This window comes from Falco peregrinus, chromosome 7, assembly GCF_023634155.1.
Source record: "Falco peregrinus isolate bFalPer1 chromosome 7, bFalPer1.pri, whole genome shotgun sequence".
Taxonomy (NCBI): domain Eukaryota; kingdom Metazoa; phylum Chordata; class Aves; order Falconiformes; family Falconidae; genus Falco; species Falco peregrinus.
In genome coordinates, this window is record NC_073727.1 from 32,572,175 (window position 1) to 32,592,820 (window position 20,646).

A 20,646-nucleotide genomic window follows, 5' to 3' on the forward strand; every position below is an offset into this window, starting at 1 on the left:
AGCTGTGCAACACATTTTGGCAACAAAGCTGGTTTAAGAAATTACCAGTTACACGAATATAAATGTTTGTGGAGCCAGACTTACTGAAATGATTCAGACTGAACACCCGGCCACACACACGTTTCTAGGACAGTTTTTAGCTCTAAGTCATGGCAGTGGTGGAGTCTACACTGTTCTCCCAGTTGTGTTAACACAACTGAACATGGTGTCAAACACATACAGCAGACAAGGACTAAGAGCATCAGTGGGGAAATGGTGCTTTTTAGGCCAGCTTCATCATACAGCTGTACAATATGCCCCATGATAGCCTGTATCGGCTGCAATTCCAGACTGCAAGTCCTTTTGTTGTAGAGGCAACTGAAGATGTTCCTTGCACTGATCCTTGACCAACTCCTAATCTCCTCTGCTGATGCAGGTTACTATTCTCTTATTTGGTGTACATCTCTGAAACAGACCACCAAAAAGGTCTGAATTGGAGAAATACAGCCAGAATACATTAAAGAAAAAAAATAATCTCAGATCCACATTGACCCTTATAGACACATACAGTGGCATCAGCTGGAGGCAAGAAGCATCAGAGGGAATGGGCTGGCCACTCCTGCAGTGCCAGCACTGGGCACAGGTCAGCAGCACAGAGCCTAGTACAGCATTTGACACCCTGCTTTAGAGCAGAGTAGTATTATAGTTTTATATTGATCACATTTGCACATGGGATTTCCCCCCTTTTTTTGTGTGTGTGTATTAGTTAATTTAAAATGTAGTAAACCTACAAATAACCTATGTAGATTGTTATTCATTATATTAGGTTTTATTAAAATGTGACGTGGCATTTTTGGAGATTACTGTGAAGCAGAAGAGATCAGAAATCAATAAAAAGTAGTAGATTTCTGCAACCCAATCTAAATTGTATATATTTGTGCCATTTTCTTGTTTTAAAAAAAGTTTGCTTGTCTTGTCAGTGCATATTTCTGATTGTGAGATCTGCCCTGAGAAATCAAATCCCCTTCCCAAAGGGCTCAAATACAGCTTCACATGGAAACTCATTCCTGTAAATATTGCTTTTAAAATCAGTCTTTACATTCAGATTCATTTTTTGATCTCAAGTTCTGCAGAATGGCCCAATATGGCGCCTCATAGCTACCATGGGAGGACAAGAAGCAACCACAATGTCAGAGATCAATACAAAGCGCTTTTGTTCTCAGCAAAGATTTCAAGTACAAATTATGACAATTTAAACAGGAACCCAGAACAGTGGCGTTTGTATAAACCAGCAGATGGTGCTATGATGCAAGAAACTGGTTCAAGAATACAAGAAACACTGAATGTTAGCATTTTACTCCTTTACCTGGTGCTGCTGGTTTTTTGCTGGCTGCTTTGGCTGCAGGAGCTTTTGCTGGGTCTTAAAAAAAGAGAACAAATTAAACCAATTATTATAAAGCATTATACTTTACAAAAACAGAAATGAGGAAAGGCTTCCAATGAGGTACAGCCTGTAGCAATTTTTTCACTGAAGAGTTAGACAAAGAGATTACCCAAAGAGAAAACAGCTGAATTGCCTTCAGTAAACTCAAAGGCACCAACAAATATAGCCAGCCAAAGGGTTAGTAAACTCATGCTGTTAGGCACTGAATCACTTATTTTAGCTTTTTCTCTCTAGTAATTCAATATCTATTGGCAAAGCAGAGCAAAACAGGTATCTAGGGGTTTGGGCATGGCCTTGCCGCTCAGGCAACAGCTACTGCCTGGAAGCCTCCACATTAGATCTTGCAGCTCTGAGAGCAGAGGTCCTGAACCAGCCTATGGCAGCTGGCAAGGATTCTCTGTTGTGAATGCATCAGTGATGCTTCTGATGGTTCCACAGCTATTCAGAATGGCATCCTTTCCCCCGTCTGAATCTCTCCCTGACGAGAAAAGGTGAAATTAGGCTACTTCTCAAAGTATGGAAATGGAGGAGCATTAGAAGAACAACTTCATGTTTGATCCTGCACTTGAAACAGCACCTGCTGGTTTCTCCCAGCAGAGAAGCAAGCCCTCTCAGGCCACTTAACTGTAGTTCTTCTGCTCTTGGTCATTTGATGAAACATTTGCCCTACGCTTTCTTTACTGAGGTAGGATATTTCCTTGCAGAATGAAGGTCCAAATGATGAAGGGTATGTGCACCCCCAAGCAGACTTGGAGAATCTCAGCTCTGGATAGAAGAACTAGCTAACTGAATTTCTTTACTCTTTACTACTTTTTAGTTAATTGCTTTTATCTTGGGAACTGCTAAGACAGACTGTACTTAAGCTGCAATAATTTAACAAATATCTTTGAGCTAAATTTTGCAGACTTTCATAATGGATTTTTTTTTATATCAACTTGAAGATCCTCTAACTTAAAATTTACATTTCCATATTTTGAGAGGAAGTAATTAATCATTTTAATCACAATCTGAATTACAGAATGCCAAAAAAATGTTAGTTAATCCTTCACATCTGTCACTGTGTTATTACAAAGAAAAAGGATATGGCTAAATCAGGAATGTAATTTTGAGTTCTTTCCCTCCAGTCTTTTGAGAAGTTCATAAAAGATGCATCAGATTGTCTTGTGAAACAAAATGAAAACAAAATATAGTTTGCATGTGTGGGATTGTTTTGCTTCCATCCATTTAAAAGCCTGCAGCAGATAATTATATCCTAACTTAGTTATTATCACAACATTGTAATTACTTGGGGTGCTCACCCCTCCTTCTGGGAAATATGTAGAAGACTTTGAAGAAGAATTTACTTAGTGTCACTTTCCTGGTGCCTGTTCTTGCAGAAGTAACAAGAGATCCAACAAACATATTCTACAAGTGACGAGATGGACAATACAAAACTGCAGGACTCCTGCATTTATTCCCTTCTGAGCTTTCAGCTAGAGACTGCTGGCCACTGAGACTTTTTTTTTTTCTCTGTGAAATCAAAGTAAACTAGGATACTTTTTATTCTACCAAGATTTTAATTTTCATTTGAAATATTTAACTTTTGAGGAACTAAAATAATTTTGAGAGAAAACATTAAATGAAGAATATGTTCAACCAAAAACTTCTGTAATTTATTTATTTTTAAACTTTTCAGTAGTATTGAAAGAAAAGTGCCAAATGTCTAAAACTTTCTTTTGTAAGCATATGCTTTTTAGTTTGCAATTCACAAATTATCTCAGTGTTAATGACTCTGCATCTTTATATGACCAAGTTTCAGCTGAAAGTTTCACCCTGCAACTTTCATTCATGTGATGGAACTGGAAAGTTTTGCTGTGACAGCTGCTGGCGAGTTCTCCCATGAGAAGAATCATGTGCCCAGATCAATAGATCCTTTAAGTCTGGCTTGCAAACAAGCATTTATTTCACTAACAGAACATTACTTTTAGAGTAAGTCCATTCAATCTTTTTTCAATGTTTCTGCAAAATTTGAGTACAAAACCAATATATAAGCTTTTCTTGATTACCAAAAGAAATCTTTTAATAAATTCCTGCAAAACTGAGGATGGCAGGGGATTACTCTGCCATACAGGTAAGGAAAGATCATACGTGGAGATGGGAGTCAGTGTATTCTTTAATCATGATTTTTTTAAAAATGAGATTTCAAAGCCCCATAGTTTTCCCAATTTTTCTTATATACTGTACTTTCAGAAGAGAAATCTGAGCAGATGGTTTTACCAGTGAAACTGTCTTACGATCCTTACTGTGTTGAGGCATTGATGCTTGCAGATTTGTAGAAAAGAAAGGCATTAAGAGTTCCCTTGTTAACAATCCCACATTCTCAGAGCATTTTTTGGTTATTTATGCAGAAAAGCCCAGCCTCTAGCTCTCTTTTGTGTCATAAGTCTCTGTCTGAATCTGAAATAACGAGATAGTCAGGGGCCTTTTTTTGCATTTGTGAAGATAAATTTGGTGGTCCTCAGCCTGTTGGACTCCCAGTCTTCTCAGCCCATTTACCAGCATTGCTGTCACTGAGAGCATATTCAGCTGAGATCTCATTTGACATTTCCTTCCCCATGAAACCTTTGTGTTTGAAGACAGTGCTAGAATTGAGGGGAAGGCAAAGCTGTCAGTCACAAAGAAGAGTGTGGAATTAGAGGTAGGATAAGAATGGATTTAAAAAGTTGGAGGCAGCTGAAATCTAAACATGTAATTTTTCAATTATAATTGGTGTAGCTACTTTTTCTTTGTATTTTCAACAATTCAATAACTATTATTTTAGGTTATTGAAACGTGCTGTTTGACACTACATGACATATGAAAGAGATCATAACCTATGGCACAGTAGTTTCTTACTTTTGAGTTCTTTGGACACAGCAGCTTCTTTTTTATCTGTAAGATAAAATAAACCACATATGCATGAAAACACAGGAAGGAAGGATATAGGAGATTGAAAACTGCTATTTGTGCTTTAGAGGTGAAACAGCTTCTTTGCTGCAAAGTGCATATGATTGATGCAGTGAATCAGTTAACTTCTGTTGTTTCATGGTACAGTTGCACAAATTTAACCTTAAATGTAAATGCAGCAAAACCTTTGTGAACAAGAACTTTTTTGATTCATTTCAGTATAGTAATCTGTGATATTTGACATGTAATTGAGTTACCATGGCTTATGTATATTAGCTGAGCCACAGTTGCTCACCATGTGCACATTGCCAGGTCGCAGAAATGCAAGGGAAGATGCACTACAAGCTTAAGTATAAAGACATGCAATGAAAGGCTCTATCTTCCTACAGTTGTTGACAACCATGCAACTGAGGTCTAGTTTGGAAGGCTTCACGTAATGGCTAGCCAAAACTCCAGCTGCCACGTATTTGCCACATGCCAAAACAAAGTCAAGATTTACAGCTAAAAAGAAGACACAGACAATCCGAGCCATCCCCCCAGTCCAGCCTGGAGGAAAGATCCTTGCTTCTCCAAACTTTTCCTAACTTTCAATCAAAGTTGAAGCTAATTCATTTCTTTCATGTTTGTGAAAAAGAACACACATATGACTCTTAACAAAATGGAGCCAAAGTGGAATAGCTTATGAACCTGAAGAAACTCAGTCGGTCCTACATATGGACCGTGTAGGAGTAGGCAAAATCTGCCCCTGGTTGATTTTTCAATAAACTTAAAATAACTTGGCTATATCAAAATACAGCATGGCCAGGCAGCCTACCAGAGAGACTTAACTAAGCTGGTCAGTCTCATCTTCAGTTAAGGTGGCATTTTTATGCCACTTTTTTGTAGGACTTTTTTCTGATGGATGAGAGAAGATTTGGAATCTTTACTAAGCAGATGTAAGTGGGCAGAAATACTCAGTGATAGCTTCTCTCTCTGTTATTAATTCTTGGTGCTATTCTACCTTAGGGCTTTTAGCTGGGTACAAAAGTAATCCATTTTTATAACCATACTTGGGGCCTTATGTACATTTTTCACTAGTCTCACCTGAAAATGAAGAAATGGATCACGGAAGTCCTGTGAGACAGTAAGCAAAGGTACGCATAAAGTAGTGGTGCAAGTTACTCCCCTGGGTGCCCATGAGGAAATGAACATCCTTTCTAATAATCTACAGTGTGCCTAGAATATAGGCAGGATAATGCTTATGTCCACAACCTGTATGAATGATAAATTAATTTGCTCTTAAACACTAATATAAGAAATACTTCAGGGCAGAAGCTGCCAGGATAAGTGGCTTGCAAAACCAAGACTGTCCCATTAATGATAATAATACAAAGTTGTTCAGTTTCTGTTGCTTTCTAAATTGCTGTGAAGAAGTTGATATGAGATAAGGTAATGCAAATGACTGCCAAGTGGTGTAATAAAAAGTCCTGAAAAATTCAGAGGAAAATACATTTCTATTTGGGTGATACGCTGCTCTGAACTAAAATGTTTCTAGGTTAATCCTCTCCTTCCACTAACTCTCTGTGAAAGCATGTTTTGCAGGCATTACTTCAAAGTACGATAATTACCACATTTAGATGAAATTAATCATGAGGCAGCTTTCAGCCACGTTATCTGGCTAAGGAGCCTACTGAAGCCTTCAAGAAGTGCCTATTAGTTGCCAGATATGGAAATTTTAAAAGGTGTATATTGCAGCAATATGAATCATTTATCACAATAATCTTCTGTTGCTGGAGGTTATAAAAAAAAATAAATTGACAGCATTACTTACAATAACACACTGGATATAAATAAAGCCCTCAAGTTCTTTCTTTCCCTTTTTTCATATAAGTCACCATTTATTAGGACAACATACTTTAATGTATTTTAGAGCCATAATTTATGTTAAAAGAATCCCTGTGTTTTTACATCACCTGAAATACATAGCATAGTAAATTTTGAGTAAACATCTGGACAATTTTTCCAGTAAGAAAATCTTCTAATGTTTTTTTGGGGCACAGTTTTGTTTTGTTTTTTTTAAGAGCAGAAAAATTGCCAATAGCTGATTCCAATAGCACATGTTGATATGAAAATGTAGACAATTTTATGCTCAGGCTACTCTTTTCAAGCCAAGGTACTTAAGTTTGATTTCTAAAGCCATAGTTATGCAACTGAGCTGGAATGATTTATAGGAAATTGTCCAGAGGAGGTTTTGTAGGACATTGAACCCTGGAGGTTCCTTTGAAGGTGTATAATATTTACATCTAGGCACCTCACACTTGAATGAAATAAAGGATCTAATTGCAAAGAACTGAACAGTTGGCAGATCTCACAGAAGGGAAAACTGATTAGGACTTCTGAAGTCCCTAAATGCAGTTACCTGCTATAAGGCACAAATGGCACATAGCTACGGAACTCAGAGGAAAATACAACAAATGAGTGGAATATTGAGTTATATTAGTATAATTTAAGTCAATGAGCATTTTGCCTCATTAATTTTTGTTTTGCATAGGTCTAGAGTTTAACTCTTAAATTACTGGAGTGTGGTTGGGGCACACAGCTTATATTACATCAGGTTTTTAGAGTCATGATATCTCTTTCTAAAAGCAACAACAAGCTCTCTGGCCTCTCAGTGGGTCTAGTTTTTCTGGTTAGTTAAGAAGAGGAATTTCTAGAAGAAATTAACTTTTTTAAAAGCATCAATGTAATGCAAAATATGAACATTATACTAAACACATCTTTGCCAATCAGTCTAGGAAATATAACCGCCAGAGCCTTAGGCTATTTTCTCTTTAAAACTTTACATCTGAAGTCTGGCAACAGGACAGGCAAGTGTATGACTCGAGAATAACGCCTACACTTCTTGGAAGCCATGTAATTTCATTAGGACCCATATAACACATAAATATCAGTCTGGGCACCCCAGCAGCCTTGACCAGTAGTACAGGCAAAAGCGCTGTGACTGTTCTTGGTATTGGTGACAGGACTATTTGATATCCAGCAACAGGGAATGCATTTTATTTTCAAGAAAAGCCCCACTTCTAACACAATATAAAGCAATTAAAAAAAACCCTTTAGTAGACCTACTATAGGAGATAAAACTTCAAAGTCTGATGCTTTAGGTAATTTGGTGCCCAATCTGAAGCAGTCAATTTTTCAGAAGTTGTTGAGGACACATTTGGTATTTAGGTATTCTTAAAAGGCTTAGGTGAACCACTCAAATACTGAGTAATACAAGGTTTTTGGATACCTCTGACAACCCTAGCCATAGGCTTTTTTTGGAAAAAAAGCCCTGCAGCAGGTTTAAAGAGGCTAAGCACTGTAGTTAACAAAACCATGTCTCATCTGTGGAAGACTGTGAAGAACACTTTTCTTTTTACAGTTATTCTCAGGAGATGTTTGAAGATGGCTGTATTCTGGTCTGTATTCTCAGAAAGCAAGCGTGGTTGTACAAGCTCCCCGCTTCCCAGGTGAATGAACAAGTTTTTCTTTTACTGACTCTTGAAAAAGATTAAAGTACAGTAAATTTTTTTCAAATTATTTTATTAAAACTCACCAAATATTTAAACAAACATGATCTGACTTTGTTCTTATCTGTACAGGCTAAAAGGATCAATTTTGAATTCAAACTAGGAATGAGCATTTGGCAGCCAGCACAGATGTATCTCAGTAGAAAAGCAAAGCAGTACTTTATTCTTTTGCCTCTTTTTAGCACATAGCTCGATCTTTTCCTCAGGCCTCGATCAGCATTCTTTTGAAGTAAACTAGCAGTACACAGTAACTGCAAATGACATCTAAACTACACATGGGGCAAGAAAAAAAAAATCCCTCTAAGCTTGTATAGTACCTTTCATGCCAGTGAGTCCCTAGGAGGTTGGTAATAAGCCATTAGGCAAGGATGCCCCAGTGCTCTAGTACAGACTGTGGTTGGTTGAGTTTAAACAAACTTCTAACATGGAATATTTCAAACACTGCTCTGAAGTGAATTCGAGATCTAGGGTTCACAAAACTTTTACACCTTTTTAAGCAATGGATTTATAATACAGTGTACATTGTATGTTTGAGAACAACAGATCTTCAGCAGCACCATACAACCTGTAATTTTTATATATAAAAAGGAGTTCAGGGAAATAAATGGATTTTGAATTGTACTGTCTTGAAAGGTTTCTCTGTGCTTTTTCTCCCTAGAAATCTCTCACTCAAATATATATACGTACTTTAAAAATATCTTAAATTAAAAGTGTTATTCAGATAAATGAATATTTCAGAGACATTATATTGATAGATCTGCTAATGATGCTCTGTTGAGAATAGTTGCCTAAACCTGCTTTTACTACTGGAAGCATTATTTTATATGTTGTATCTAAACCAGCCTTTTTCTTTGGAAGCTTACCAAAGAACACCGTGGTAATAGTAAATGTACAAACAGAAACTAATTTCAGCATTAGTTGGCAACCATAGTGTCCAAATCGAACAGTAGCTAATAACCTAATCAAACATGGTGTAACCCAATAGCTGAGGTTAAGGATGCTAAAGATACAAGGATTCCTCTGTACTGGCTGATCTGGACTAAGCACCAACACTCTGGCAAATTACTAGATGCTTCTGAAAGACACAATTCACTGAATCAAATACTAAAGAGAAATTTAGAATGTTAAGCAGTTACTAAAGGAGGAATTCTTATCCTGAACTTCAGCTAGCACTGACCTTCTCTATCTCATCTACCTTCTCTATCTTTAGCTGAGGATTGCATACTAAAATGGACTTATCAAACTCCACTGATTGGATAATGATCTACATAGACCCACAGAAAATAAGTTGTGTCATGAAGCTGCCTTATGCAGCATGACCATAGCTCCACTAGCTGACTCAAAGAAGAATGTTTCTAATAAAACTTACACAAATCTTGCATCACCGCTTGGCACCTACCATTTATTTTGACTTAAGTATTCAATTCATTTTGTAATTAAAAGTGGGAGAAGAAAAAGAGAAAAGATCAGAAAAATGAACAGAGACTTAAAAAATCAGAGAGGATTGTGTTGAAAATTGAAATTGTATTTGCCATTGTTGTGAAGTCAAAATTGTGCTGGATCTCCAGAAAAAAAACCCCAACAAAACAACACAAAAACCAAAACACAAAAAACAACACAAAAATTTCTGGCTGTTAATTGCTGACCAAAGCAAAATCAAGAACATGCTCTGGGAGCTTGGTTCTGGCTTTGCAAATGCGATGCAACAGCAGAGCTTTTAAGACAACGCACCATACAAGTATGACAGCTAATGGTCCCTTTGCTGTCCTGATCAAGAGTTCACAAGAGTGGAGATAAAAAAGGTAGCAGGTGGCATCTGATGGCTGAGAACTTCCATTTTTTGAATGAAAAACATAATTAAAGTTGCCTAGAGACCAGTCTCAGTACAGTCTGCTCCCAAGCTAGCAGATGTACCAGAGTTTAAAAACATTTTTTTAAGTAGCAAGATTTGCACTTAACGTGATTTACAGTAGTGAAAGAGCAAGTGTCCTGGTTTCAGCTAGAATAGAGTTAATTTTATTCCTAGTAGCTGGTACAGTGATGTGGTTTTGGATGTAGTATGAGAATAATGTTAATAACACACTGATGTTTTGTTGTTGGTAAGTAGTGCTTGCTCTAAGTGAAGGACTTTTCAGCTTCTAATCCTCTGCCAACAAGAAGGTGCACAGGAAGCCAGGAGGGAGCAGAGCCAGGACAGCTGACTCAAACTAACCAAAGGGATATTCCATACCATAGAACATCATGCACAGTATGTAAACTGGGGGAAGCTGGCTGGGAGTGGCCAGTCACTGCTTGGGGACTGGCTGGGCATCGGTCAGCAGGTGGCAAACAATTGTATTATGCATCATTTACTTGTCTTTCTTGGGTTTTATTTTTTTCTCTCTTGTTGTTGCCTTCCTTTTCATTACTACCACTACTAGTAATTTCTGTTATTCATTATTATTTATTCCTTATTTAATAATAATGATAATAACAAAAATAACAATAACAATAATTTATGTCAATTATTAAACTATTCTTATCTCAACCCGTAAGTTTTACTTTTTTCCGATTCTCCTCCACATCCCACCAGGTGAGGGTGCAGTGAGCCAACAGCTGTGCGGTACTTAGTTGCTTGCTGAGGTTAAACCACCACAGCAAGACACCCCAGACAGCTAAGTATTATAAGAAATGAAGTGCTATTGAACACATAATAATAAACAGGCATTTTCAAACCTCTTATTGGAATATACTGTGATGTAGCATTTCTTTATTCATTTATTTGGAGTCCTTAAAACTTATTTGCACAAACCAGTATTGATTTCAACTAATATTCCAACATTCCAAGAAGTGTTCAATTCTGAACTGTCTTTAAAAATTTGTCACTCAGTTGCTTTTTAATTTATATTCTTTTTGATAATGTTACATTAATTGTATGGCATTAATTAAGTAATTGTCATCTCACCACACCTCAAAGCCTTTGAGAGTGTTTTTTTTATTTTGATTTCAATCACTTCTGAAACAGCAGATGCCCATGTATAGGGGCATTTTATGAAAGCGCCTACATTTTCTACCATAATGTCTCTATTTTACAATTAAGATTTTTAAAAAAAGAAATCATATTACAGGGAATGTAAACTGTATTGTTTCTTCTCTTCAGTGAGCTTAACATTCATGAAGACTCTATCAAAACTGCTCATACCAATGTAAGATTCATTTTTTAACCTACTCTCCTAAAACCCTAAAATTTGACATTGACATAAAAGAGTTATTCAGAAATACCAACATTTCATCCACATGGAATATTCTGTGTTTAGACTAACACTTGATTTTTTTCTCCATCTTAATCACTGAGCATGATATTGCCATATGCTTTGTGACAACTGCCGGAAAAACTCCTCTTGCCTGTCCAAAATACCATTTCTCGGTGAGCATAAGAAAGGCATGTCACTGTACCAGCGAGGCTGAAGAGGTGCACAAGTAAAAGCATGGTACTACACCACTGCTGCTTCATTGCTGTCCCTGACCTATTGGGTAACAAAATAAATTCCCTGATCAGAGTTTAACTAGCTTCCTTTGAGAATCACTTGGGAATAACAGGGAAATTTGTTGGCAGAGGCCAGTAAACCTTGAATACCAGATTGCAGGCTTTGCACTTAAATCTCTCCAGCCTGTAGGACACAAAGTGAGGGGAAACTGCAGATGATATTGCTATTACTGTGTGAAAACGGGAGGAAGTGGAGCTTCTGGAAAGCAAAATCAAGGTCCCTCAAGCAACATGAGAGTGGACTGTAAGAAAGAATTCACAAAATTTACTGATAACCAATGTGGGATATAAAGGAGTTTGAAGAATTTAGGTCTATGAAAAACCAGCTATCATTCTTCTGTTGTTGATTACAATAGAAAATTGGTGATGGTACTCTAAAACTTCAATAAACCATTTTCCATTGAAGCAGCAAAATTATTCAAGCCCTTCCTTCCACTCTCTGTGAAGGATGCCCTTTCTCTTTACCATCATCTCTATTTCCTCCCCACTCACAGTAGCAGGCTTTTTGATAATTTCTTAATTTCTTTGGTGTCTCCAAGTCCCTTCTGATCACCAGCCCTTGTGTGTGTTGCTTCCCTACTGCACTGTCTTCTTGCACCGCTATGTCTGTCACTATTTTCAAAGGAGCTTTATGTTCTGTGCAGCCACCAAGTGCCTGCACACCCTGAGCAACACAGCATTAAAGGCAAGTAGTAGACTAAATCCTACAGAGCTTTCCAGAAAGTTGCATGGCGATAAGCATGGCTGAAATACTAAATGTTACCACAAACAGATTTCCCAGGATGATTAAAAAAGTTCAGTCAGTAGACTAAAAAATAAAGCAAGTAGAGAGGGATACGAGCAAACAAATGATTCAGCTACACTTGTAGTGAGAAACAGCCTGCACTTTGGGAATGGCCAATTTCAATTGTACCAGTGATTCATGGTTCCAGTAATTAGTGATTTCTCCTTTTTTTACTTTGTAATTGCTGAAATAGATTCATCTCCCCCACCACAGAGCAGGTGGGAACATATTCCATTGCCTTCTGCATTCGTCAGGAGTGGTTCAAAAAATAAAAAAAATTTGGAGCACGATGTGATATCAGTCATTCACACACAGGAAGCTGTAAGTGCAGTTAATTACACAAACCTCAGTCACTTAGGGAAAAGGTATTTTTTTTGTGTAGCAAATGCAGGTAACAATATTAATTCCTGAAATTTAAGTATCAGATCTTTTCCTGGAATAAACTGTCTTCTGAATTAGTGTAAATATTATAACAGCTGAAAATTTTCTTCAACATTTTTTACTTGTTCTTGAAACAGCATGGCGGGTACAGTGTCTACGTTTTTTTTAAGAAAGCTCAGCACCAATACTTTCTGAATGATTCACAAGAGAATAGACTTTGTTAATTGTAAGCATGCTACGCATCCTTGTGATATCTCTTTCTGTAGTTCTCGACACGTTTAAATTTCTTTCTTTCTGTTGGATAGATGGATATACAGATGGCATCAGTAGACATTATCACTATGATGAAGATATTTTTCATACTTCTGAATGTAGATGCAGTCAGCATTCTCACTCTGTGAAAAGGGGGATCTTGAATAATGTAATGTCCATCCATTCATGTTTATAGGTGACATACTACTCTAATTACACTCTTGTAAGTGAAGCAAAATCTGTGAGAAAGCACCTCATGCAGAACCTACTGCAACCAAGCTAAAAATCAATGTTCTTATAAACCCAGCTATGTATGGCTCTTCTGCTTAAGAACGTCTGCCCATTCTGTTATCCTAATCATTGAATAATACTTCATCTGACTTAATCTCTGAGACTTACATACAGCAAAGCCACAAAGTTAGCTCTGCTTCTTGAAAAACAGATCAAGAGAACAAGCAGAGCTATTGGGAACATTTGCTGAAAGGTCAAACAATTGTAACTAAGAGTGAAGTATAAAGGATGCCCTATTATAAGTCAGGAATTCCTCTGGTATATGAACCTTTCCAGGGGAGAGGCATCCAAGAGACTGAAGTATATTTTCAAACAAGTGACATTAAAGTCTTTATCAAATCTGTGCTCATTAAAAATTAGTAAAATATTTCAAAACTTCTTTTCAAGGTCAAGGGAAAATTTACTTTTTCTTTGTAAGTGTAAAGCAAAAGAAAAGAAAGAAAATCAGCCTCATCCCAAACTCTGAAGATTCCTACTGACTTTATTTAGCTGTGAGTCAAGCCTTCAAATTGTCCATTGAGCGACAGCAGAAAAGAGATAGCGTTGCGTATGTATGTCATTGCAACCTGGCTGATGTGTCTGTGCATGGATGTTTCACACAGAATAATTATCCTAAATATCAGGCCTGCTGACTCAGATGTACATCTTACTTTGAGGGCATAGAGCTGTTTTCCTTCATTAAAAAGATTAACTTTGCATTGTTCGAGGCATAGGCATATTCTAATCCTGTTATTTCTGTATGTGACTGGAAAAATAAAACATTACATTAATCCCTAGACCAACATAAACAGGGTTGATGCAATAAATTAGATCCTTTAATTAAAGCTATGCCACCCAGCTGCTTACACGGCACAGGTACTTTATTCTACATATCTGAAACTCCAAAGACAAACTGATTATTTGGTTACTTGTACGGACTTTAGATTGACTATGTATCACCTTCAAGCTTGATTATTTCTAGTATCACGTTTCTCAAGAAGTTCTTCACAAGACTGACAATGCAGTGTCAGAAGAGATTGCCTGTTAGACACTAAAATGACTCCTGTGCTTTGCTGAAGGAAGATGCTCTTGCCAACTCATCAAAAATTGAGTTTATAGTACAAACCCAAGCCTCCTCCCTTTTCTCTGTATCTTTTAAAGGGCTGACATTTCTAACTCTTTGCCAGCCAGGTCTTACCACCATCATTCACCATTTGCTTTTACTACATTACTCCCTGCTTTGTGCAGTCAAAGATGGAAAACAAAGTACACAAAGAAACGGGTCTGGGCTGAGCAATACTCATCATAGCCTTGAAGTACTCAACCCAACAACAGTTAGCAAAGAGGCTGCTGAAAGGTGCTTAAAGCTGATTCATCTGCTGCTAACATTTCATGGACAGAGCAGGCACCACAGACAGTGAATATTCACCTTCATTTCTAGAGCTTTCTTCACACAACATGTGGAGATGGGCAAGTATGGGAAGGGAGACAGAGTTTCCTCTAAAGCTGATTCATGCTAAAGGAAAGAGGAGATCCATCTTCCACCTCAGAAGTGCCACATCAGTCACAATGGAGAGTCAGTCTTATGTCAAACCAGTTATTACTGTGAGGTGAGGGAGAGAAAAGAGGAAGGCAGGAAAACCTTGTTTCTAACTCTTTACTTCTTTGCATTTCATCTCATTGCTAGCTCTTGGACACTGAACTCTAACAATGTCTTGGAAGGGCCTAAGTGTTTGTTTTGGTCTCGGTATAAATAATATTACCATTCCCAGCTGAAAAATTCTTTCATCAAGCAGTAAGGGACAATATTTTGGAAAACATCGCAGTGGCCATGCAACCTCTGAGCTTTTTTCAAAAGTGGTAGAGGTGTCTAGGAGCTCAGTTCTCTCAGAAAATTAATGAGAGCTATGTGCCTGGCCTACTTTGACATGCTTGTAAATCCCACCAGGTGCTATGCTACATCTTTAGGCACCTAGATATCTTTGAAATCAAGCTGTCAGTCACTGCTGATGATGGAGCATAGAACTCAAAGTCCACTGAGTGCTTTGAAACTTTCAGTGTAGGACACATTTGAGCTGCCTTTTGTCTTGTTTCAAGAGCAGACTCCCTTAACAGCCAGTTACATAGAAACCATGGGAATTGTTTTTCTGCCATGTTTGCATCTCTGCTCTGCTGGATTTTTTGCCTTGTCCCTCACTGTGACCCTGGTTTAATTCTTCTGTTTTTATCTGTTTGGGGAAATACAATTGGCTTTTTACTAAATAGACATATCTGTCTCTTGATGATTTCTGGAAACCTCAATTAGAAAAGCAGACTTTCCTATTTTCCATGGAAGACTGAATACTTAGAGGATGACTACCAGTCGTGTTCAGCTTACAAAGGCTTATAAAAATAATGCAGAAAGGAATTGCCATTTGTTCAAGGAACCTGCAAGACAGTTGTCTCCAGCTGCATTCTTACACTGGCTCTCCACTGCATTCTTTTACCTTGTCATGTGTATCAGAGGATATACCTCCATAACGTTCAAGGCTAGAACACGCCATTGGGTTATCTACTCTGACACTCTGTTGCTAGAGACTCCTATATTTCAACTAGGCACCTTTTCAGCTGATGTGTATCTTCCATTAGGTAAACAATCATCTTCTGCAGACATCAGGGAAAGCAATATCCACTCTATGCTGTGGTAGTTTATCACTCTTAGTGTTAAGAACATGTGCCTCATTTTCAGTTTGGATTCAGTTAGCTTCAGCTCCCAGTCATTCATTCTTGTTAAACGCTTCCTACTAGGTTGAAGGGAGCTATAGTAGCCTGATTCTGACTTTTTTTTTCTTTTTCTGTGAAGGTACTTAGTATCCACAATAACAAAGTCACCTCTTTCTGAAGAGATGAATAGAATAATTTATGCTTTTCTGTGAAGAATATCCTTAATTTGTAAGTAACTCGAGTGACTTTTTCCTGTTCTTTCTCCAATTTGGACACCCTATTGACATGTAAGTTCCAGTCTCTCCAGTGCCTTGTACACAGGTGATATGTGGTCATGGTCTGTGTTCCCTATTGCAAGGTTTATAATTTCATGACGTATGAAAAAATATTAGCCTCAACTTGCCATTCACCTTGTCAGTTTTAAAGCTACTTTCTTGATGTAAATGTAAGTGGCAACGTAACACATGAGGCAGCAGGGAATTGGGCCCTGAGGTTAGAAAGACTATATTTGGGTGTCACAAGAGAATATAACTCTGAGTAATGGGATAAAATTAAGCAAGGGAAAATTTAGGCAGACTGGAATGAAATACTTCTTAACTGTGAGATCTATTAGGTTGTAGAATAATCTTCTGTGGGAATTGATGGAGGTCTGGTTACTTGAGACATTTAAAACTAAACTGGGTAAAGCACTTGAAGATATCCTGTAAGGAATTATCCTGCATTGCCAGAAGGAAGGATTAGATGACCTACTAGGTCATTTCCATCTCCACTTTCTGTGATATTGTTGTACAAAGCCCCACAAACAGGGAATTGTTATTTAAGTCAAGAGATGCCACCAAACCCTGTCTGTGTCAGAGAAAGAAGAGTGAATAATATCACCTGCTGGTAGGTGTTCAGGAATCATACAGCATTTCTGTGGGTTAGTAAATACAGCAGTGCTGAGGGCTGGGTGCATATCTTGTGTCTGAAAGCAGAAGCCTCTACTAATGCAAAAATGTCAAGAAACAGCAGGTGAGTTATGAATAGGATTCCAGGAGAGGAGGAGTAGGAAAGAGAAAATCAGGATGAGCTTGACATGCATAATAGTGTCATGAGCAAGTTATTAGTCAGCAATGAATCAGCCTGTAGTGCAGATGAAACCTAAAGCTCCAGTCAGCCAGCTGGGAAAACTAGATGTTTTTTATAGGCTTTGGTGGATGTGCATTGATTCGTTTAATGATATTACCAGTTGAAATTATAGTTAAGGTGAGACCAGAGCCAGGGTCTTTGCTAAGGGTTGTACAAACACACAGCAAGCCAAGCCATGACTCTTGCAGAAATGTACAAGCATATGAACAGTCTATCAGAGAAAGCTATCAAAAGAATGTTGACAAGCAATACTCTAGAGAAGGATCACACAGTTCTAAGGTCCATAACTTGATCTTCCTTTTTTTTTGGTGTGTGCTTTAACAAGATTTATTCCTGAATTTGATCTCAGCTCATAACACACTGGGGTCCCTTAATTATGGCTCTTGTACATTCATTTTTCTGCATGAAGAATCATCAGGCAACTCATTGCTTATTATTTCTGTTACTTTTGCATTTGACTCTCTTCCTAATCTCTCTAATCCTAGCTGCAAATAAACATGAATTACAAGGTCCTGCACTGGGTCTGGGGGGGATGGAGTTAATTTTCTTCAGAGCAGCCTGTATGGTGTTGTGTTTTGGATTGGTAGTTTGGACATCGTTCACACACTCTTATTTTGGCTATTGCTGGACAGTGCTTGCGCAGCATCAAGGCTTTCTCTTTCTCCCATTCTACCTGCCATCACCAAGCTGGGAAAAGGTTGGGATAGGACACAGCTGGGACAGCTGACCCAAATTCACCAAAGGGATATTCCCTACCACATAATGTCACTCACAGCAATAAAAACTGAGGGTAGAGGAAGATCAGGGGTAAGGGTGGCAGCTGCTTAGACTAGCTGGGCATTGGTCTGGTTGTGGGAGGTAGTGAGCTGTTGCATTGCTTGTTTTTTTCCTCCTTTTTCCACTTACTAAGCTGTCTTTGTCTCAACCCAGGAGTTTGCTCACTTTTGCTGTTCCTATTCTCTCCCCTGCCTGTTGGTTGTTGGGGGGTGAGTGAACAGTTGTTTGGGTGTTTAGCTACTGGCCAGGGTCAACCCACTACAGTGTCTTTTTTTCATTAAAAAAAAAAATAATCGAAGAAACAGTCAGTCAGGGTTCTACTGCTCAAAACTCCTGCTTTCTACATGTTGTAGCAGCTACTCTGAAAACAGGTCTGGACAATCCAAAAGGCAGAATATCACTTATACTGCACTCTAGTCCCTCACCACTGCAGTTTATAACTTTTCGTCATAGTTCATCTAATAAGCCACAAGGAAATTAATGAATAAATGTGTTTTGTTCTCTGTATGTGATCAGCCACTTTCAAAATACCTTAGACTTTCTTGGTCTGGCTTCACAACTCTATTTTGCCCTTGTAAACAGCCTAAATTGAGACAGCTTCTACAACCCATTGGCCTTTGCAGATCTGATACTGGGGTTCTTCTGAAAGCACCCATGACCCTCCCGTCTGCTGACATCTATCGTGTGACATCTATCACATTAGGGAACATGAGACACATGGCAGTGCCCAAGCTGGGCTGCTGAAAGCTGTCAGCACTTCAGTTATTTCCTAGCTGGAAATACACTCCTGGGAGTGGGCAGGGCAGAACGAGGAGTTTCAAACACTGCTCTTGAGAGACAACAGAAATTTCTTCCTACAAATGTGTGCAAGCACAACCCATTTGCTCATCTGAAAAAATCTGGGATCAACATTTGGATCCCAGATGAAGCATTCAATCCATTGCAGATGGATCAGCCCAAAACATTTCAGGCAGTGTGGTGTGCATCTACTTCTCTAGATCAGTTAATATGCCAAGCATGTTTTTTTCCTAAGTATAAACTTATGTCATAAGGTATATTTTAGTTCATTTTCACTTTATTGGAAGTGCTGAAAATACTGTCGTTCCAAAATGTTTCTTCTGAGAACGGTGTTACATTTGGATGACATTCTAACATCTTTCTAGCCATGAAAGCAGTAGGATAAGGAGCACAGGGAAATAAGTTCATAATTTCATCAGCAAACTCTTTAAATAGCCACATTTGAAAGCAAGTAACAAGCCCCAGCATATAGAATGAAATAAAAAGATAATTTGCCACCAGGTGTCAGTAGTTGTTCTCTTACTATAATGGAAGGATCGCTATCAAGACTGCAAGGGTAATAATGGTTGAGCCAAGGAAGTCACAAAATTAAATGTATTTTTTGTTGTTCAGACTAGGAATTTAAAAATGATCAGAGTAATTTTTCTTCCTGTCTGTATAGAGCAAAATAACAGAGAACACATTGTTGGTGTATAAAGTGGTCTTTCCCCTCCATTTCTATTAAATCATTGCTTTTTTTACAAATTGCCAAGACTGGCCTTTAAAGCAAATAAAGTACATTTGATTAAAATGCATCTGTGGTTAACACATGCAAAAAATCACTGGGACGTGGTAGGTCTGCTCTTGCCTGATCACCTCCACTCTGCTCTGCACACCTAGTACTATAATATCACTACTCCGAAGTGTGATTAAACAGAGACTTTCCCCCCAGATACATGGTCTCACCAGATGCAGGGCAGCAAGAATAACCTGGGTAACCTGGTTCTGTGACAGTCATAAGGTAATGTTTTCAATTTTTACATCGAAAAGTAACTTTTAGATTATTTTTTCATGACTGCAGAGTGAGTTTGCTTGATTGTTACAGTGACATCATTAAAATGTACCTCAGTGTTTGTAACTTTAAACCCCCAGAGACTTTTCCTGTTCAGGATCCAAAGATGTACTTTGGTAGCTGAAAAGACATCATGACTCCCCTCCTCTGCAAACGCTGCCTGGTGCAAAACATGACACTTTATCATAAATCATAGATATATCTTTATCATAGTCATATCTTTATCAGTGATCTGGTTGAGGGGACTGGGTGCACCCTCAGTAAGATTGCAGGTGACACCAAGCTGGGGCGGGGGGGGGGGGCGCGGAAGTGTTGATCTGCTTGAGGGCAGGAAGGCTCTGCAGAGGGATCTGGACAGGCTGGACCGATGGGCTGAGGCCAGTTGTATGAGGTTCAACAAGGAGAAGAGCCGGGTCCTGCACTTGGGTCACAATAACCCCAAGGACCGCTACAGGCTTGGGGAAGAGTGGCTGGAAAGCTGCCTGGGGGAAAAGGACCTGGGCGTGTTGGTCTACAGCCAGCTGAGTATGAGCCAGCAGTGTGCTCAGGTGGACAACATCACCAAAAGCACCCTGGTTTGTGTCAGAAACAGTGTGGCCAGAAGTACTAGGCAAGTGATCGTCCCCCTGTACTCAGCGCTGGTGAGGTCGCACCTCAGATACTGTGTTCAGTTCTGGGCCCCTCATTGCAAGAGGAATGTAGATGTGCTAAAGCGTGTCCAGAGAAGGGCAATGAAGCTGCAAGAAGTGTCTAGAGCACAAGTCTTACAAGGAGTAGCTGAGGGAACTGGGGTTGTTTAGCCTGAGGAGGAGGAGGCTCAGGGGAGGCCTCATCATTCTCTACAACTACCTGAAAGGAGGTTGTAATCAGGTGGGTGTCAGTCTCTTCTCCCAGTTAACAAGTGCCAGGGCAAGAGGAAATGGTCTCGGGTTGTACCAGGGGAGGTTTAGATTGGATATTAGCAAAAATTTCTTTACTGAAAGGGTTATCAAGCACTGGAAGAGGGTGGCCAGGGAAGTGGTTGATTCACCATTCCTGGAAGTATTTAAAAGATGTGTAGATGTGGTGCTTAGGGACATG

At 38.6% G+C, this 20,646-nt stretch overlaps 1 protein-coding gene across 1 annotated transcript in view; it reads right to left on the bottom strand.

The window, feature by feature from the left end:
- Positions 1 to 20,646, bottom strand: part of TRDN (triadin) — a 235,657-nt gene that overhangs the window by 98,777 nt on the left and 116,234 nt on the right. The window contains exons 14-15 of the mRNA XM_027793516.2: positions 4,298 to 4,333; positions 1,346 to 1,399 (exon numbers count right to left, since the gene is read on the bottom strand). Of these exons, the coding sequence (XP_027649317.2) occupies positions 1,346 to 1,399; positions 4,298 to 4,333 (90 nt within the window). The remainder of the gene's footprint in view (positions 1 to 1,345; positions 1,400 to 4,297; positions 4,334 to 20,646) is intronic.